Source organism: Haliotis rubra, unplaced genomic scaffold (genome assembly GCF_003918875.1).
Source record: "Haliotis rubra isolate DU_JTF1 unplaced genomic scaffold, ASM391887v1 Scf399, whole genome shotgun sequence".
Lineage (NCBI taxonomy): Eukaryota > Metazoa > Mollusca > Gastropoda > Lepetellida > Haliotidae > Haliotis > Haliotis rubra.
In genome coordinates this window covers 804,984-820,906 of record NW_025767078.1, presented here as the reverse complement: position 1 = coordinate 820,906, position 15,923 = coordinate 804,984, and the positions used below count along the sequence as shown (strand labels likewise).

Here is a 15,923-nt window from a genome sequence, read left to right as displayed (position 1 = left end):
AAGAGATAATACATGTATTCGCTTTGATATTAGTTTAAACATCTTGGTCTTATTTAAAAGCACATTTCACAATAATTTAACTACCCTTTCTAGCGGAGTGCTTTAAATTCCATGTCTCTCATTTAAAGGAACCACGCCATGAAAAAGCTATTTTTATACATTATCAGGACGATAATTTCAGCCGACTTTTCAATGTAGTTTAGGTATGCCTGATATACTCCAGTGTTGCGAAGGGCGGCGGAAAATGGAACAGCACAAAGGCAGAATTTACTCTTTGACATTGCTGGACGGTCTACTGACACGTTCCCGTAAATCAAACAAATCAACAATACACCGCTCCCACTTGCTTTCAGGCGATATGTAAATGTAGATGTATTGTATACTCTTTACAGGCCATACTTATCAATGTATTTGCTCACTATCGCTCTTACTTCAATGTTTGACGCGGTGTAATCTAACGGTAAAGTGTGTCGGGGGAGATTGTTGAGTATTGGACTCCACTGTGTGTTTACTCGAGTAAACGAGAAGTTTTACCTTTACCCACTACATCTTTGACTGACTGGCTGACTGAGTATGGTTTTACGCCGCTTTTAGCAATAATCCAGCAATATCAGGGCGGGGGACACCAGATATGGGCTTCAAATATTGTACTCGTATGGGGAATCGAACCAAGGCCTTCGGTGTGATGCGCGAACGCTTTATCCACTTGGCTACCCCACCTCCCCAGTACGTCTGTGAATTTCAAATTGTCAGTTTGACGTTTCTCACCAAGTTAATTTTATAATTAGTAAAGATTGTGATTTTTTATTGTATGTTAAACATGGCGTCATGAAGATGAGATGACTATTTAACACTTTGTATACATGTTGTTGCCATAACGAGCAAATTTATACTTGTAAATGAACACATAGGACATTTATTAATAAATGGGCATGTTTAAAATTGTCATTTCAAAAGTCATCTCACAGACACCAGTTTGTCACCAGGGGGCGTCTTTCAGTATCTCGTATGAGCACCACGAGCTGCAATCACTGCACGGCATCTCCTTGACAAGAACGGATAAGACGCCGGATTCTTTCCTGGGAATGGCTCTCCACTCCTCCTGCAGTGCAACGCCGAGTTGTTGCAGCGTCTGTGGCGGCGGCTGACGTTGACGTACGCGTCGACCCAGAGTATCCCACAGGTGTTCAATAGGGTTGAGGTCTGGTGATTTAGAGGGCTATGGCAAGACATTGACGTTGGAATTCTGCAGAAAGTTCATTGTTGCACGCAGTATGAGGCCGGGCGTTGTCTGGTTGAAAAATCTGTGTCTGTTGGTCAATAATCGGGAGAAGGTGAGGCTGTAATACGTGGTTGATGTAACGTTGGGCTGTCAGGTTCCCTTCAACGATCACCAAGTCTGATTTCTGGTTGTATGAGATGGATCCCCAAACCATAACGCTTTCCGCCAAATCTGTCCCCTGTCGGACGCAGATGGGCGCAAAACGTTCATGACGTCTCCTATACACACGTTTTCTTCCGTCGTGATGTTGCAAAGAAAACGGATTCATCAGAAAACCAGATGCGCCTCCAGTTTTGTAAAGTCCATATCCTTACGTTGTTGCACCACCTGAGTCGTCGGCGGAGATGTAGGGGGCGTAGTACAGGTCCAACAACTGGTCTACAGGCACGTAAACCCGCTTCTTTCAGACGGTTCCTAATCGTTTGAGCTGACACTCTCCTCAAACCTGGTATTTGTGTGGCAGTCACGGTTGGTAGGGCATGCCGATTACGCAGGTGATGGACCCGGATGTACCGATCTTGAAGGGGGGTCGTGATTCTTGGCCTTCCACTTCTCGGGCGATCGTTGGTCAAAATTGAAGTTGTTGTAGCGGCTCCAAAGTCGGGATATCGTTGTTTTGTGAACATTTAGGTGCCGTGCAATTCAAACTAGGGTATCAATTAATTATACAGGTAGCGTTTGAATGTTGAGTCCTTCATATTGAGTTTTAAAATAAATCAAATTATTTGACTCCTATAAAAATCACTTTAAAGTTTTCGGAGAATTCTTGTTGACAAAGTAACTGATGCTGGAGGTCGTTTTTGGATATGCTTTGGTAACAATGGTTAAACATGCGGCCCTCTCATCTGATACGGTTACCGTACCCTGGAATCTCCAGAAGCATCCCTTTGGGTTGGTAGTTTTATGCCACTCTCAGCTATATTCCATCAACATCACGGCGTTCTATAGGTGGCTGACTCTTGACCAGACAGGCCAGTTGTCCAGCATCCACTAATGAACAAGGCTGAAGAAGTGACAGAAGGCATGACGATAAAACCATCTGGGTAAGATGGCACCAAATCATCCACGTTACTAAGCCTGATCATCAAACCCCTTTAACATTCGTAACTACTCGCCTATCTCCGTGACCTACAAGACCGGCTTGCCGGACTGACACGAGTAGTTACGAATCACCCCTTTAACTGACATTTAGCTTGGTGAACGGGTTGACTACCTGTACCCCGAAATTACACAGTTTATTAATATAAGATCTTACTGCTCACCCCCTCTACTGTGTAGATCACTGAGATTGCCGGAATCATGTTGTTGCCTACCAGTGACTGAGTATGGTTTTACGCCGCTCTTAGCAATATTCCAGCAACATCACTGTGGGGGACACCAGAAATGGGTTTCACACATTGTACCCATATTGGGAATCGAACCCGGGTCTTCGGCGTGACGAGCGAACTCTTTAACCACTAGGCTACCCCACCGCCCCTTTTTGCCTAACAAGTACACTGTAAGAATAATGGCAAGTGTCATTCAATCTGTTACAACCCATTTTTGTACTTTGATATGTATGAGGCGGGAGTGAATGCGGTTTTCCGCGCCTCCACTAATTAATAATGCCTGTGTTCGGTTTCAAAAGCCTGGACGACCCAGGTGAACACGTGCGAACCGAGGTATTACCGAGGGAAGCTTAGTTGACCAATGTTAACACACGTTAACTGATACACGATTTTCGGTTGACCTATGTTAATTTCATACATTGATTCACCCAAGAATACATTTATTGCAATGTATTTTTTGTTTTCTGTATAACGACACAAGTTTACTGATACTCCAGCTTTTTGACGTCAGTCTGTGTATAACTGTGTCCGGACCAGACAATCGAGTGATTGCCATTATGCGCATGGATTAACCCTAATGGCATCAACCAAGCCACGAAAGTGCTGAAGACCAGTTCCAACCAGAATCCTCAAGGATCGGATTATAGGTAATATAATAACCTCGCTTGTAATTGTATATATGTAATCATATATGCCTCGACTGTTGACGTAAATACACTAGAAAACATAACGCAGTGGTAATACTGATTATGCTTCTCTGTACCTGTTTCGTGTTCTAAGCGCTATTTGGAACCTTCCTGTCGTTTTACCTCATGTACAGAGTCAGTTTTGCCAAACAATACAACACAACTTGTTAACCTCTTATACTTGCATGTTATCGCAATAAACATGCATATGGCATTGGTCTATCTCGTTCAGGCAACCATTTTGTAGCATACCTAAGGTATTTTACGCGTATTTTCATTTACGCCATGCATGCATGGTTAACACAGGTGGAATATATTACATGATATTATTATCTTCAGTGGAGATATATATATATATATATATATATATTCCATATGTTCATGGACAAATCACTGACAAATCAAGATTTCAGGAAGTAATATCCCCGAGTGGTATTCAACATGAAAAACAATAATCAAAGGGAGATAACTTCAAATGCATGTTGAGGGGACGGACGATCAATTATGCATTTTTCTTGGTCCAGGTAGGTCTCTAACATTAACCTCCAGATATGATACGACACTCATTTGTACTTCAGTCCAGTAATTATATGTATGAATCTACATCTACCTGTTCAACCCGACATTCTTGATGCGACGTTACACCTGTTACCCCACGTCTCTGGTGACCTTATTCAGAGTGTCGTATTATCATTATGCGAGTCGTTATGTATTTTAAGTAAATACGACCAGGTTCATTGTGTTTGAAAGCATTTAGTTATTTCACACACACACACACGCACGCACGCACGCACGCACGCACACACGCACACACCTTTTCTTCTTTTTTGGTTTCGGTGTTCATTGCATTCACCTGGCGTATCAACCATGCATAGAATATCCCACTAGTTAACAATACAATCTGACGGTAGCAGTGACTTGTATTCACTTGCGAATCGATGTCACAATTATGTATCTGATTTGCCTTGATTTTGTTTTGTTGGGGGTGATGATAAACGCTGACGCCTTTAGATTCAGTGTTGCTGGTAACAGAAGACCAAACCGAGTACAGATAATATAGCAATGATTTTGAGAATTCATTATGGAGAAATGTATCACATATCCTATGTTCGATGGGTGTGGTAGCCCCGTTATTAACGCGTTCAATCGCCGCACCAAAGGCCTGAGTTCGATTCCCAAAATTTGGTACATTGTGTGGAGCTAATATCTGGTGTCGTCCGCCGTGATATTGCTTGAATATTGCTAAAAGTGGCGTAAATTGTTATTTAAGAATGAAACATTAACCATTTGATACCCGCTACCTAAATTATTATGCTTTCTGTACTTGTTCAATATGCTCACGTTTACACTCTTCGGAGCTAAGTGACCCATCAAATCTCATCAAACGGATGATTACGTTTTTATTTTTACAATATAGATCGTCTGCAAAGTCTCGACTCTGTGCAAGTATAATGTTTCCATATCTGGCAATCTTGAGGGGTGCCACTGTCTTTCACTGAGAAAAGGAAGTGAACAAGTTTAGTGAATGTTGTTAATAATCAAGTCCCGAACAGAAACCAACGCGGATGACATGAGCAACGACCTAACGTCCTCGGGTTTCGATGGACACAAAGTCATCCAGGTAACACATGTATGTATACAACCAACGATCTTTAATATTCAGTTCTTTTTGACGAGCATGAAGTGTTCGGAATGTAGCCTACTCTCTTTTCTGTCTAGCTAGTGAAAGTAAATCCAACTTTTCCAACTTCCGAGCTATGATATACTAGCATAAACTGGAACTGCACCTCAGAGTCCTTAAGAAAATGTGTCAAAATGAATGTAAAATCTTCTCACACTGTTCAATGTGGACTATCCTATAAGCCTCGTTTTGATATTAAATGACCTTAACCTTCCCGTATGTTAGTAATCATGGCGGCTGCTTACTTGTTAATGACGTTTCTTTCAGGTGAGTTCAGAAAGCCACTGGACTGGCGATATTCCCTGGAATATGTTACATAAAGTACATACATTAAATACTTAAATTGTATGGGACATTATGTCAACGAAAAGACTATAAAGCCGACACTTATCGATAGAATACTAGGGCCAAGAACTGCTGTGCAGTTCTGCATCGCATGACATCTGAAGTGAAGTACCTCTTGCGACAGTAAACTTTATATGTATAATTCTACATTTCATATAATGACAAAGCCTGAAAAAATCCCACTGGATATAACACTGTAGACCTCAGGGAAAGCTTTCTTGTAATAGGATAGCTTTTCTCATACCTATTACCCATCTCCGCTGTTCGAAACGTGTCGACGACAGCCTGTCTAAACCGCCATTGTTTTGTTCAGTGGCATACTGCAGCAACCATACCACCAACACCACAGACAGCGGCACGTGTGAAGCCCAGTCCCAAAAGTGCGCCAACATGACGGAGGTAGTGCACATGGTGTTCATGAATGGAGACTTCAGGTCGATCGTGTCAGATGAGAAACTGCGGCTAGATTGCAGGTGTGTAAAAAACTTGCTTCATATATTTTTTCAAGACATATGTAATTAACATTACGGGGAACTAATGGTATATATTTACTGGCATGGGTTTGATACAGAAATATACGATGAGTTTAAAAGTGATCGTTAAATCATTATATACATTGGTAAAAGAAATTGCTTATTGTAGCTAGTAAACTTTATAATTTATCAGATTTATCATTGAACACATTGGTAATTTAGTTAGAGACACAATGACCAGTTAACGCAATATCAAGGGCCCATTCATAGCAAACTTTCAGTTTAATGTGAGCCCAGCCTCAAAATGTCAGTTTTTGTGGGTTCGCGACCTTATCAAGCAGTAACGACATTATGTGAAGCAGTCATAAAATACCACGATGGCGAATAATTTGATAAAAAAAATGTAATGGATTAATTTTTTTAAAATCCGGGTCATAAACTTCCACCACATAAATAGCACATGTGATATTGAAGTGAATATATTTATTGATTCGCGGAGATTTTTCTTCTTGATAATCTAAATTTAAGTGCTGTGAGTATTTTCACTTCAACAAATTGACACCCAAAAAATTCTGTAATTCTATCAGAGGCAATTTGCTGTAGAGATAAATCTTGTTTTCGAACCCCAATCCTTCACTCACTGCCTCTGTTCAACATTACTGATGTTTCATGATTGACTTTTTGTTCCATCTGTTATTTCTCTAACCATATTACTGAGCCAAGTCCGACTTTGACAGACAGGCATTCAGAGCATCCAGGTTTAAACTGTAGTCAACATTTCATTCAGTGATCAGGTTTATATTGAAGATCCCGGTTAGAATTGATCTCCAGTAACCCATGCTTGTCATAAGAGACCAATGATCGGGGGTCAAGGTGACTGACTAGGATGACTCATGTCATGGTATTCCAATTGCCTAGATGATGCTGATGCTGTTGATGACTGGATTATCTGGTCAAGACTTGGTTATTTACAGACCGTGCCATGTAGCTGGAATATTGCTAAGTGCAGCCTAAAACTAATCTCACTCACTCATGTTTATATTACTTCATGATAACATTCAGAGCAACCATTTGAATTTCAGGCTTTTGGTGGGATTAATATAATTCACAAAGCCACTGTTTAAAGGAAACAAAATTGCACATCAGTGTGCGACAGTTGTGGTCCCTGACAAGTAAAAATTCATCAGGACCACTAAATGATAACTTAGCAATGTTCCTGGTGGCCAGTGAATATTTTAAAAATGTAAAATATGTTAAAAGTTCAAATGAATATAATAGTAGTGATAGTTAAGTACAACTACGAATGTTATTTTGGACCAGTTAAAGTAGACAGGATCACCAATTATTGTCCCCACACTGGTCCTGTGGTCTAGTGGGAAATTCTGAAAGGTTTCTAACACTACATGTCAAATAGTGTACCCTGGAGACAAGGGTCCCCAAAATACTATTCCTTATACATATTTCTTCAAAAGTAATAACTGAAAACACACATACCCCACTTACAAAAAACTGGTCTTCTGTGTGTTATTACTTCAGTGATGAGTACAGGGAAGAGGTGGAGCTGTGTACAAAGAGGGTCAGCTTCCAGTGTGGGGACAAGGACAACCACCTCCGTCTGTTTGACTTCGCCTACCACTACATCTGTGACAGAAAACATGGTAAGTCTTTTACCTCGCCCTGTTATACACATTTCCTCAATTAAGAGCCAGGCTATGCCCTTTTATATGTAATGTCCCAAAGGGAGGTAGTGGTTGGCAGAGTGAGTGCTCATCCAGAATTACAATGACCTTACCCCCTTGGGATTCTGGATTAGAATTGATCCAAGGAATGTTGATTGCAGTGGGCGACTGAATAGAGGGGTACTCAGTTGGATCAGCAACTGACTACTGGGTGACCTGGTTGACTGCCAGCAGTTGATGCAGATGTAGTTGGTAGTTGTTCATTCTGTCTGTCACTTGTTTGCCAGCTCCAGACTGACTTGTTCCAGGCTGTAGCCAAGAGGCCGGTCATTAGACTGAGTATGAGAGTCCAGCATACACTTATCCATTAACCAGGGTAATACTATTATAGCACCTTGAGCATGCCCCTGAATGGTGTGGGAATGTAGCCTAAAACATGTATAAATGGCCCAATTACTGTTATTTTTATCATTAGCAGTTGATGTCACAGATGTAGCCCTGTGAGCCAAACTGACCCATTTTAGACTGTCCTCTAATATAACATGGGAGGGTGTTTCTTTTTCTTAGCCCGTTATTATTAGGCTCAAGATCCTCTGATAAAATATGTTATTAATTATTGTTTTGTAGATTTCATTGAAGCTGAGGAATGCTTACAGAGTAACGACTTCACCCACATCTTAATTCAGTGCATTAAGGAAAACCACAAGGCTGATGAAGGCTTGTGCAGGTAGGTGTGAGTGAGTGAGTGATGTGTGGTCAGCGCTGTTCTATTGATTCATTCACATGGCAGTGATCAGCTTTCAGTGAGGGAAGTAAGCCTAAGGAAGCATCCATTTGATTTATATTGGTGGATTGAGAACAAACTATTTTTTCTCAGCTGTATCCAACAACCCTATATTTAGGAGCCCATAAACAGTCTAACCTTTTTCACATTTTACGCAAACATGACTATTTATTTTGTTCACCCTGTCTCTTCCCACACCCTCATCCACCATGACAATCAAATGGATGCTACCTTACCTGACACAGGTAGGAGGCTGCCAAAGGCAACTTCTTGATGGAGATGAACTCATCTGCCTTGGGTTGGATCAAAATTCAAATGAGGTTCAGCTGGAATCCCAATGAGTGAGGTGGGAATATTTCTTTTATTAAATGATTTTAATTCTGACCCTGTATTTCAAACCCACAACATATTGATAGTGATTTAGCTTCACCATTTGTTCACTGCTCGCAAAATGATTTGAAATTTTGCAATTTGTTCCTGGTAAAAGTCATCAGAATGACTTTCCATGCGTAGGACAAAGTCATATGCAGAAGAAATAGAAACTAAAAGAAAGCCTTATGAAAGGTGTCCTGTTCTCTAACATAGTCTGTATCCTGAAGCTTGGCAGTCAATTCTCAGTAAATTTCTGTGAAGGATACAGTGACACTAGGTGCTTCAGGCATTGTAAAAGGTTTTTTTTTCTGAACTTCATAAGGCATTCAGAAGCTATGGAACTACCCATAACTAAGGGACTAAGTATTAATACCTACACTTATCACAGACTTTACCAATAGAAACAAGGATTCTGGAGCCTCTGCCATGCTCTCATATTCATCCTTAAGTACTTCCCAAAGATTCGCTTCATAACTAACAACAGTGTCAAGTTGCAGTTTCATTGCTTTCCATCAGAAGCATAATTCACATTACGTATTTCCTCTAATTAGACGCTGGACATAAAACACAACGTTTATTGACCCTGCGTCATTTCCTATGTCCCAATAATAGAAGCCAGGTTTCTGATACTGTGATAGGTTGTTATAGCATTAAAACATGGTCTAAATTCTTAACTTGGACTGACTAATGAATGGATTAACAGGAAGTCGTAATTAGGCACAGGTTGCAAAAAGTCGACTTTGATTCCAGACTGGGCTTTCAAAAATATTTATGACAATGTTCTGGATTCACAATCAGAACCCTGAAAAAAATAATCGTGAATGACTAATAGATGGTCAAGAACTATGTCAGTATTTTCTTTGAGTGGCGTTTAGAAGTTGGTGTGGTGAACAAGGAGGCAGTTCTATGGATATACAACTTCTTTATGACAATACATATGATGTTCATATGTTTACACGGTTATCTTAGCAAGTACATCTCTTCGAGATTGCATAATTAGATAGCATATTCCGACTGTCACACACGTCATGCGGAGTTATCTCCCTTCAGGTATCGAAGACATGACGGAATATGATTTCCGAGACGCGACAACACCTGGGCCCACTTGCACAAAGCGATCTTAGCGCTACGACTATCTTAAGTCTATGTTGGAGGATGGGAGTTACAATCATTGTAGCGCTAAGATCGCTTTGTGCAAGTGGGACCTGTACGTCTCGAAATAAGTCGAATATATTTCAGTGTAGATTTGTGTTACTTTTAGTGACTACCCAGCTTGTATACAACGTAGACTCGCTCGATCTAAGGACTGTTCAACAGAAGACGCGAGGACTATAGGAGGACTGTTGAGAGGAGCAATGAAGAGAAAACACCCGCACTGCCAGCACATTCCGGACTGACTGTGCAGAGTCTGTTGCCAATGAATGAAATAAAACATCTCTTGGATTTTGTAAATGACATTAATATCTTTGTGAATGAATTGACTTTGTGATCCAGTTGAACAATATGTCAGACGTATTTGCGGGCCTATAAACTAAATGTGAGTGAATATGGTTTAAGCTGCTTTAAGCAATATTCCATAAATGTCACCGTGGAGGACACCAGAAATATTAGCATTGCAATAAATGATAATAAGTGCATTTACACTTTACCAAGCGAATGCTAACAAATATAATCTTATTATTATTACCCAGGATAACCCAAGCTGCCTGTGAGGCGCTAGAAGGTTAATAGTTACATGACTTATCCCACCGGGTACCCACTATCTGTTGTATGAACAGAGGCAATTTTCCATACTCTCAGGAATCAAGCTGCCAAACAGTCACCCATCCAATCACTCTCCGCGCCTCAAGTTGCTTAACTTCAACTGATTTGTGACCAGAGCTTTATGCGGAGGACCACACAGCGCCACAGAAACGGGCTTCAAACATTGTACCCATGTGGGGAATTGAATCCTTGTCTTTCGTGTGACCAGCAAACGCTTTAACCATTGAGCTATCCCACCCAGCTAAATGTCAGAGGAAAGTTATGCAGGTCTTATGAAAATAAGCAGATTGTTTCTGCGCGAAACTTAGCACGAGTACGGCGCTGCACAACTCAGCGTCATATTGGAATGTGATACCTGACCAATGCTGTGCGATGATACTGGCTATACCCGTCTGACGGTCGGCTTTTAATGGACAAGAACTGGTCGGCCCCGACTAGGAATACTATGCCTGAGTAAGGCAATACTGCTAAACCAGGGCATTGAATTTAGGGAGGCTTAAAAAATTACATGGCATTTTTCAAGCAACCACAAACGGACGCTTGCACGCGTGCATTTTACTTTCACTTCAACCAAACCAGTCTCGTTATTGACAGTTGCTATAAAGTGAGGTTCAGATCTGTGAGAATCACGTCGTGACATCACAGATGTCTACTACAGACAGGTCGGACTTGGGGTCACGGTCCAGATGGTCAACCATGCAGGCTATATCAGAGTTCAGACATATTGCAACTGACCACATGGTCCTCGTGTATTCTTTGTCGGATAAGTACCAGACTGCCCTACTCTGGAAATAACCTCCAGGTTGATTAACCGAGGGAGAATTCAGCTTTGTGATCAAACAGTACCGAACTATCAAAGAAAAAAGTCACTGATCAATTAGTTCAACACTGATGCCAGATTTACCCCCTAACAGTGTAGTAGTGTTGTAGGGGTTGTCGAATAAGTAGAGGCATGTCTATACTGCTTGACAATTGTTTTTACTTTTCAATTTGATGTGTTTCAGCTCCAGTCAAGTCAATACTAGCTAAACCAGTGATTGATATTATGAGCAACGGTCCTCACCGTCAGGATTCGGTGACGGGAATTAAATAAGCCTGACCACACGATCCATAAAACCAGCAACAAGCAATGTTTGCTGGGGAAATTTACATTTTATATTAATTGCTTGGAAAATAGTCCCACATATTTACTGTGATGATATGTAATGAGTGTGAGTGAGTGAGTTTGGTTTTAGACCGCTTTTAGAATATTCCTGCAATGCCACGGCGGTGGGACAGCAGGAATGGGCTTCCCACGTTGTACCCATGTGGGGAATCGAACCCGGGTCTTCGTAATGACAAGCGAAGGCTTTAACCACTAGGCTACCCCACCGCCCCTGATATCTAATGACTAACCCACTTGTTGGTGTGAAGGTGCTGTTTTTTCCACCATGATTAAACATAATATTAAATGTCTGCTACACCATCATTCTTTTAATTTCCTATTTTAAAATGTCTATAAGTACTAGAGCTTGGGCAACGACAATGTGATCATAACCACAACCAGTTTGTCATTTAAAACCGTCTTCCCATGCTAATGTTATAGAATAACTCCAAAACGGCGTTAATCCAGCTCAAGGACATGAGCAAGGGTTCTTAAGAAGCATCTCTACTTCCTGGTGCCAATCTGTCAGATTCTCTGTAAAAGGTTAAAATGCCTCCGTCAAAAAAACGAACGAAGAATGCCTACGGGAACAAACTCTACAGTCCGCTGTTACATTTCTCGCTCATTGTCCGTGCTTACGTACTGCATGTATTAGGCGTCTTTGAGGGCGACTCCAGAAATGGGCTTCACACTTTGTACCCACGGGGTTTATCGAACCCGTGTCATCGGTGCGAGGAGCGGAAGCGCTAATCACAAAGCTATATCCCACCACTTGGCCCTAAGCGTCTTTGAAGTGAACCCACTCTCATTTCCCCTATATAATATACTTTTAAGAATGATCAAATAACCATAAAACATACATGACTGAGTGTATTCCATTAACCAATAATAGAGTAAGATCTCGTCCTGTATATTGTAGGAAAGTCAGGTTCCAAAGTACAATAATGTACCTAAAAAAGGTAATTTCAGTCCAGTCTCGTACCGTCCTTAAAGACCTTTTGCCAATGACCAGCATAATGCCCGGGGGTGTTGCATGTAAGTGAGTTGAGGCTAAGGCTCCTTTCAACAGTATTCCATTTCAGTCAGGCATTTCTGCTTGATCTGGGAGATAGCCTGAAGCCATGCAGGTCTCCTAGGTTTTTCACTTCAAACGTATTTTCCATCCAGTCTGGTACCGCCCGTAAGGACCTTTTACTATTGACAGATATTGTTTCCAATTTCCAATGGCCGACGAGCATGGGTATGGTGGTGGCAAATCGGGAAACATAATTGAGACGAGCAGGGTTTCTAACTCAGGGTCTCCTTTCACAAAGCACTAAGGTGATCGTAAGTCACTATGGTAACCTTAGTGCAATGTTAAAGAATGGTTAACCTTAGTAAAGGTTGCTTCGTGCAAGGAGCCCCTGGATCATATGTTTATGTCTTAAGCTCAGGCCTATGTGTAACATTATTAGTTAAGCTAGTAAATATGTGACCAGCTAAGCTGTCTGTTAATCGTTTATCTGCCATTAACGCAGTCAGGATAGGCAACAATGGGGATCTGACAGACAGCGGGAAGGAGGCGGACAGACCAGAAGAAGGAAGGCCAGGGACAAGGAGGGACGAACATTAGCCAATCCGGCCAATCTGCTGACCCAGTGTCAGCCTCACTTTGCTGCCTTACCCTTGTAGTGTCTGTCGGACTCCGTGTAAACTGCTCGCTCTACCTGACATAGTTATACTGCGAGAAGAAGAACACCCATTCTTTGTACGCCAATACGACCCGTGTTGTTTAAAAAGCGCCAGAGGTGTTACATATGGTGCCCTGAAGACTGAGTAACATATGCCCCAACAATCGAGAGAACTGTTTGTAACAGTCATACACGTAACAACAACATTAGAAACTAATTGCTGAAATAGCCTACATTCGTCTGTAGAATACAGATCCACGGCGTCAAAGTAAGTACGAGAAAACGAGGAGCCTTATCTTGAAACTCAGTCAGAAACGCCATCACGATTTCTATTGTGGGATTAAGCTGAAGATGCATCTCTTTCGCAGACATGCTAATTTATATAATACAGTTGGCTGTCAACACAGCATAGAAAAAGTGTGATATATTCTTACAGTGTTTCAACCTTGGCACTGAGTGCACTTTACCTGTTTCTGCAGCCAATGCAAGCTATCGCGAGACCTGGACGTGAGTGTGCGGGGGTGGTCGAAGAGGCCCAAGTGTGGTATAACATTACTTCCGTCTCTACTTCTCCACCCACTCAGCGAATTTAGAATTCTTTTAAATATAGCGACAAAACCTAATTCATTTCTGCTTGAAGCAGATTCCATTAGACTTAAACCGTCAGCATGTGTTTGTGAATCCATGATCAAATAGAGATCATACCAGGTATTCGCGAAAATGTGTGGTAATTAAATAAACTTAAATAAATATGTTTATCCCAATTACAGCTTTAAGCTATTACATGTAAGGCTGACACCACACACACGCTGTTTCTTATTTTGCAGGAAATGGTGCGTCGTGTTGGTATCGATCAGTTTGAACTACACAGTTAGTTCTGCCCACGCCGGGACTGAGGTCCGCCAAGCTACCATGTCTGAGAGGGCTCTCTTCCCCCAAGCTCACACCATGCCGTGGTCTTGCATAAACTACCTTCCTAACCTTACGTTTCTGTGAATACCCACACCACCAGTTTGAAGTTCTTTGACGCGTGTTTAATGATCATTGTACAAGATTCAAAAAATTATTTTCCTCCCAACTATATGGTGTTAAGTGAATGCTTTTGCTGTCTGGCTTAGAAACAACCCTATCGTTTCATAACGTGTCATGTATATTTAATTGTCATGATAGATAGAAGGTTTATGGTCATATGTTTTTCTTCTTGTCAACAATGTATGCTGTTTCAATAACGCTTTGAGATGTTTGTTTCACTCATAGAGGTGGCATGGTCAGCAAGGTAATAACCTGAGGCAGTGTCATATTGGGCTCGCACCTTATATCATGTGTGGGGCGGTGGGGTAGCCTAGTGGTTAAAGCGTTCGCTCGTGACGCTGAAGGCCCGGGTTCGATTCCCCACAAGATGTGTGAAGCATGTTTCTGGTGTCCGTGATATTGCTGGAATATTGCTAAAAGCGGCGGAAAACCCAACTCACTCACTTATATCCTGTGTGATTATCGGCAAACAAAAATGTGGTCATTATGGAATTTGAAAAGTCTACATGGTTCCTTTATTCTCAGGTATTTTCAACGTCAAGAATTGCATTCCCAAAAGAAACATTGCTTTACATCAGAACCTATGTTGGCTTATGAGGTCCCACCATTAGAACCTATTGGTGAGGTGAGGTGAAATGGTGTTTAACGTGGCACTTAATAATATTTCGCTCATATGACGACGTGCATGCGCGTGTGTGTGGCTGCTTGTACTAGCCCAGACTTGACCTGGTTTTGTAGTGCTAGCCCACTGAGATACCATGCCGCAGTGAAGCATGAATACCCCACTCAGACACATTATACTGACTCCGAGCCGACCAGTCCTTGTTGTACCCATTAATGCCAAGCGCCAGGCAGGGAACAAGTACCATATTTTAAAGTCTTTTGGCCGGGGATCGAACCTGCGACCTTCCGCTCTCCGGGCGGACGCTCTAAGCACTACACCACGGAGGCAGAACCTATTGGTCGTTTAGGGAATGTAGTTTAGGGTAAGTCGGTCGTGTTTGCTGGTGTTGCTAAGCATAACGCGACGGAGGAGAGCAGTGTCTCGTATGGCTGGTGCAGTGTATGACAACAGTTGATTATGTTTACTTTTGGAAGATAAAAGACATGATGTATTGATGATATGTATAACAGAATAGGATGTAATGTATATTCAGGTGAACGATATGTCTCCAAGTACACAGCTGTCTACATGACCAGCGTATTACATTTCAGCAATAATTCCCTTTACCAAATTATATGGCCTTGAACGAAAGATCCTGACCCTAGTCATTCTGGTAACAAAATACATCGTATTTAACTAGTGTACATCACTGAACTGCATGTTTCTCATCAGCTCATGGTCTCTGAAGATCATGTGAAGATCCAGGTTAGAATTTATCTTCAGTAACCCATGCTTGTCGTAAGAGGCGATTATTGGGATCGGGTGGTCACACTCGCTGACTTGGTTGACACGTCATTATATCCCAATTGCGTAGATCGATGCTCATGCTGTTGATCATTGGATTGTCTGGTCCAGACTCGATTATGTACAGGCCGGCGTCATATAGCTGGAATATTGCTGAGCGTAAAACTAAGCTCACGCACTCACCCTTAAGGTCATGTAGGCGTATATACTCTCTCTCTCTCTCTCTCTCTCTCTCTCTCTCTCTCCTCTCTCTCTCTCTCTCTCTCTCTCTCTCT

At 41.7% G+C, this 15,923-nt stretch overlaps 1 protein-coding gene across 2 annotated transcripts; it reads left to right on the top strand.

Annotated features, from left to right (window-relative positions):
• Positions 1-4,744: 4,744 nt before the first annotated feature.
• Positions 4,745-10,267, top strand: LOC124287033. 2 transcript variants are annotated; one of them, XM_046723499.1, is made up of 5 exons: positions 4,745-4,926; positions 5,636-5,795; positions 7,332-7,453; positions 8,102-8,201; positions 9,892-10,267. In XM_046723499.1, the coding sequence occupies exons 2-5, from the start codon at positions 5,713-5,715 to the stop codon at positions 10,025-10,027; spliced, it is 441 nt and encodes a 146-aa protein (XP_046579455.1). In that variant the 5' UTR covers positions 4,745-4,926; positions 5,636-5,712; the 3' UTR covers positions 10,028-10,267. The 2 variants fall into 2 exon arrangements, with proteins under 2 accessions (XP_046579455.1, XP_046579454.1); XM_046723498.1 differs by lacking the exon at positions 4,745-4,926 and adding an exon at positions 5,188-5,244.
• The last annotated feature ends 5,656 nt before the right edge of the window (positions 10,268-15,923 follow it).

Excerpts from the sequence above, each read along its gene's own strand:
- LOC124287033 (XM_046723498.1), top strand. The coding sequence starts at position 5,196 with ATGTTAGTAATCATGGCGGCTGCTTACTTGTTAATGACGTTTCTTTCA. Across the intron at positions 5,796-7,331 it reads AAACTGCGGCTAGATTGCAG|TGATGAGTACAGGGAAGAGG; the intron begins GTGTGTAAAAAA and ends TTATTACTTCAG. Across the intron at positions 8,202-9,891 it reads GCTGATGAAGGCTTGTGCAG|TGACTACCCAGCTTGTATAC; the intron begins GTAGGTGTGAGT and ends TGTTACTTTTAG.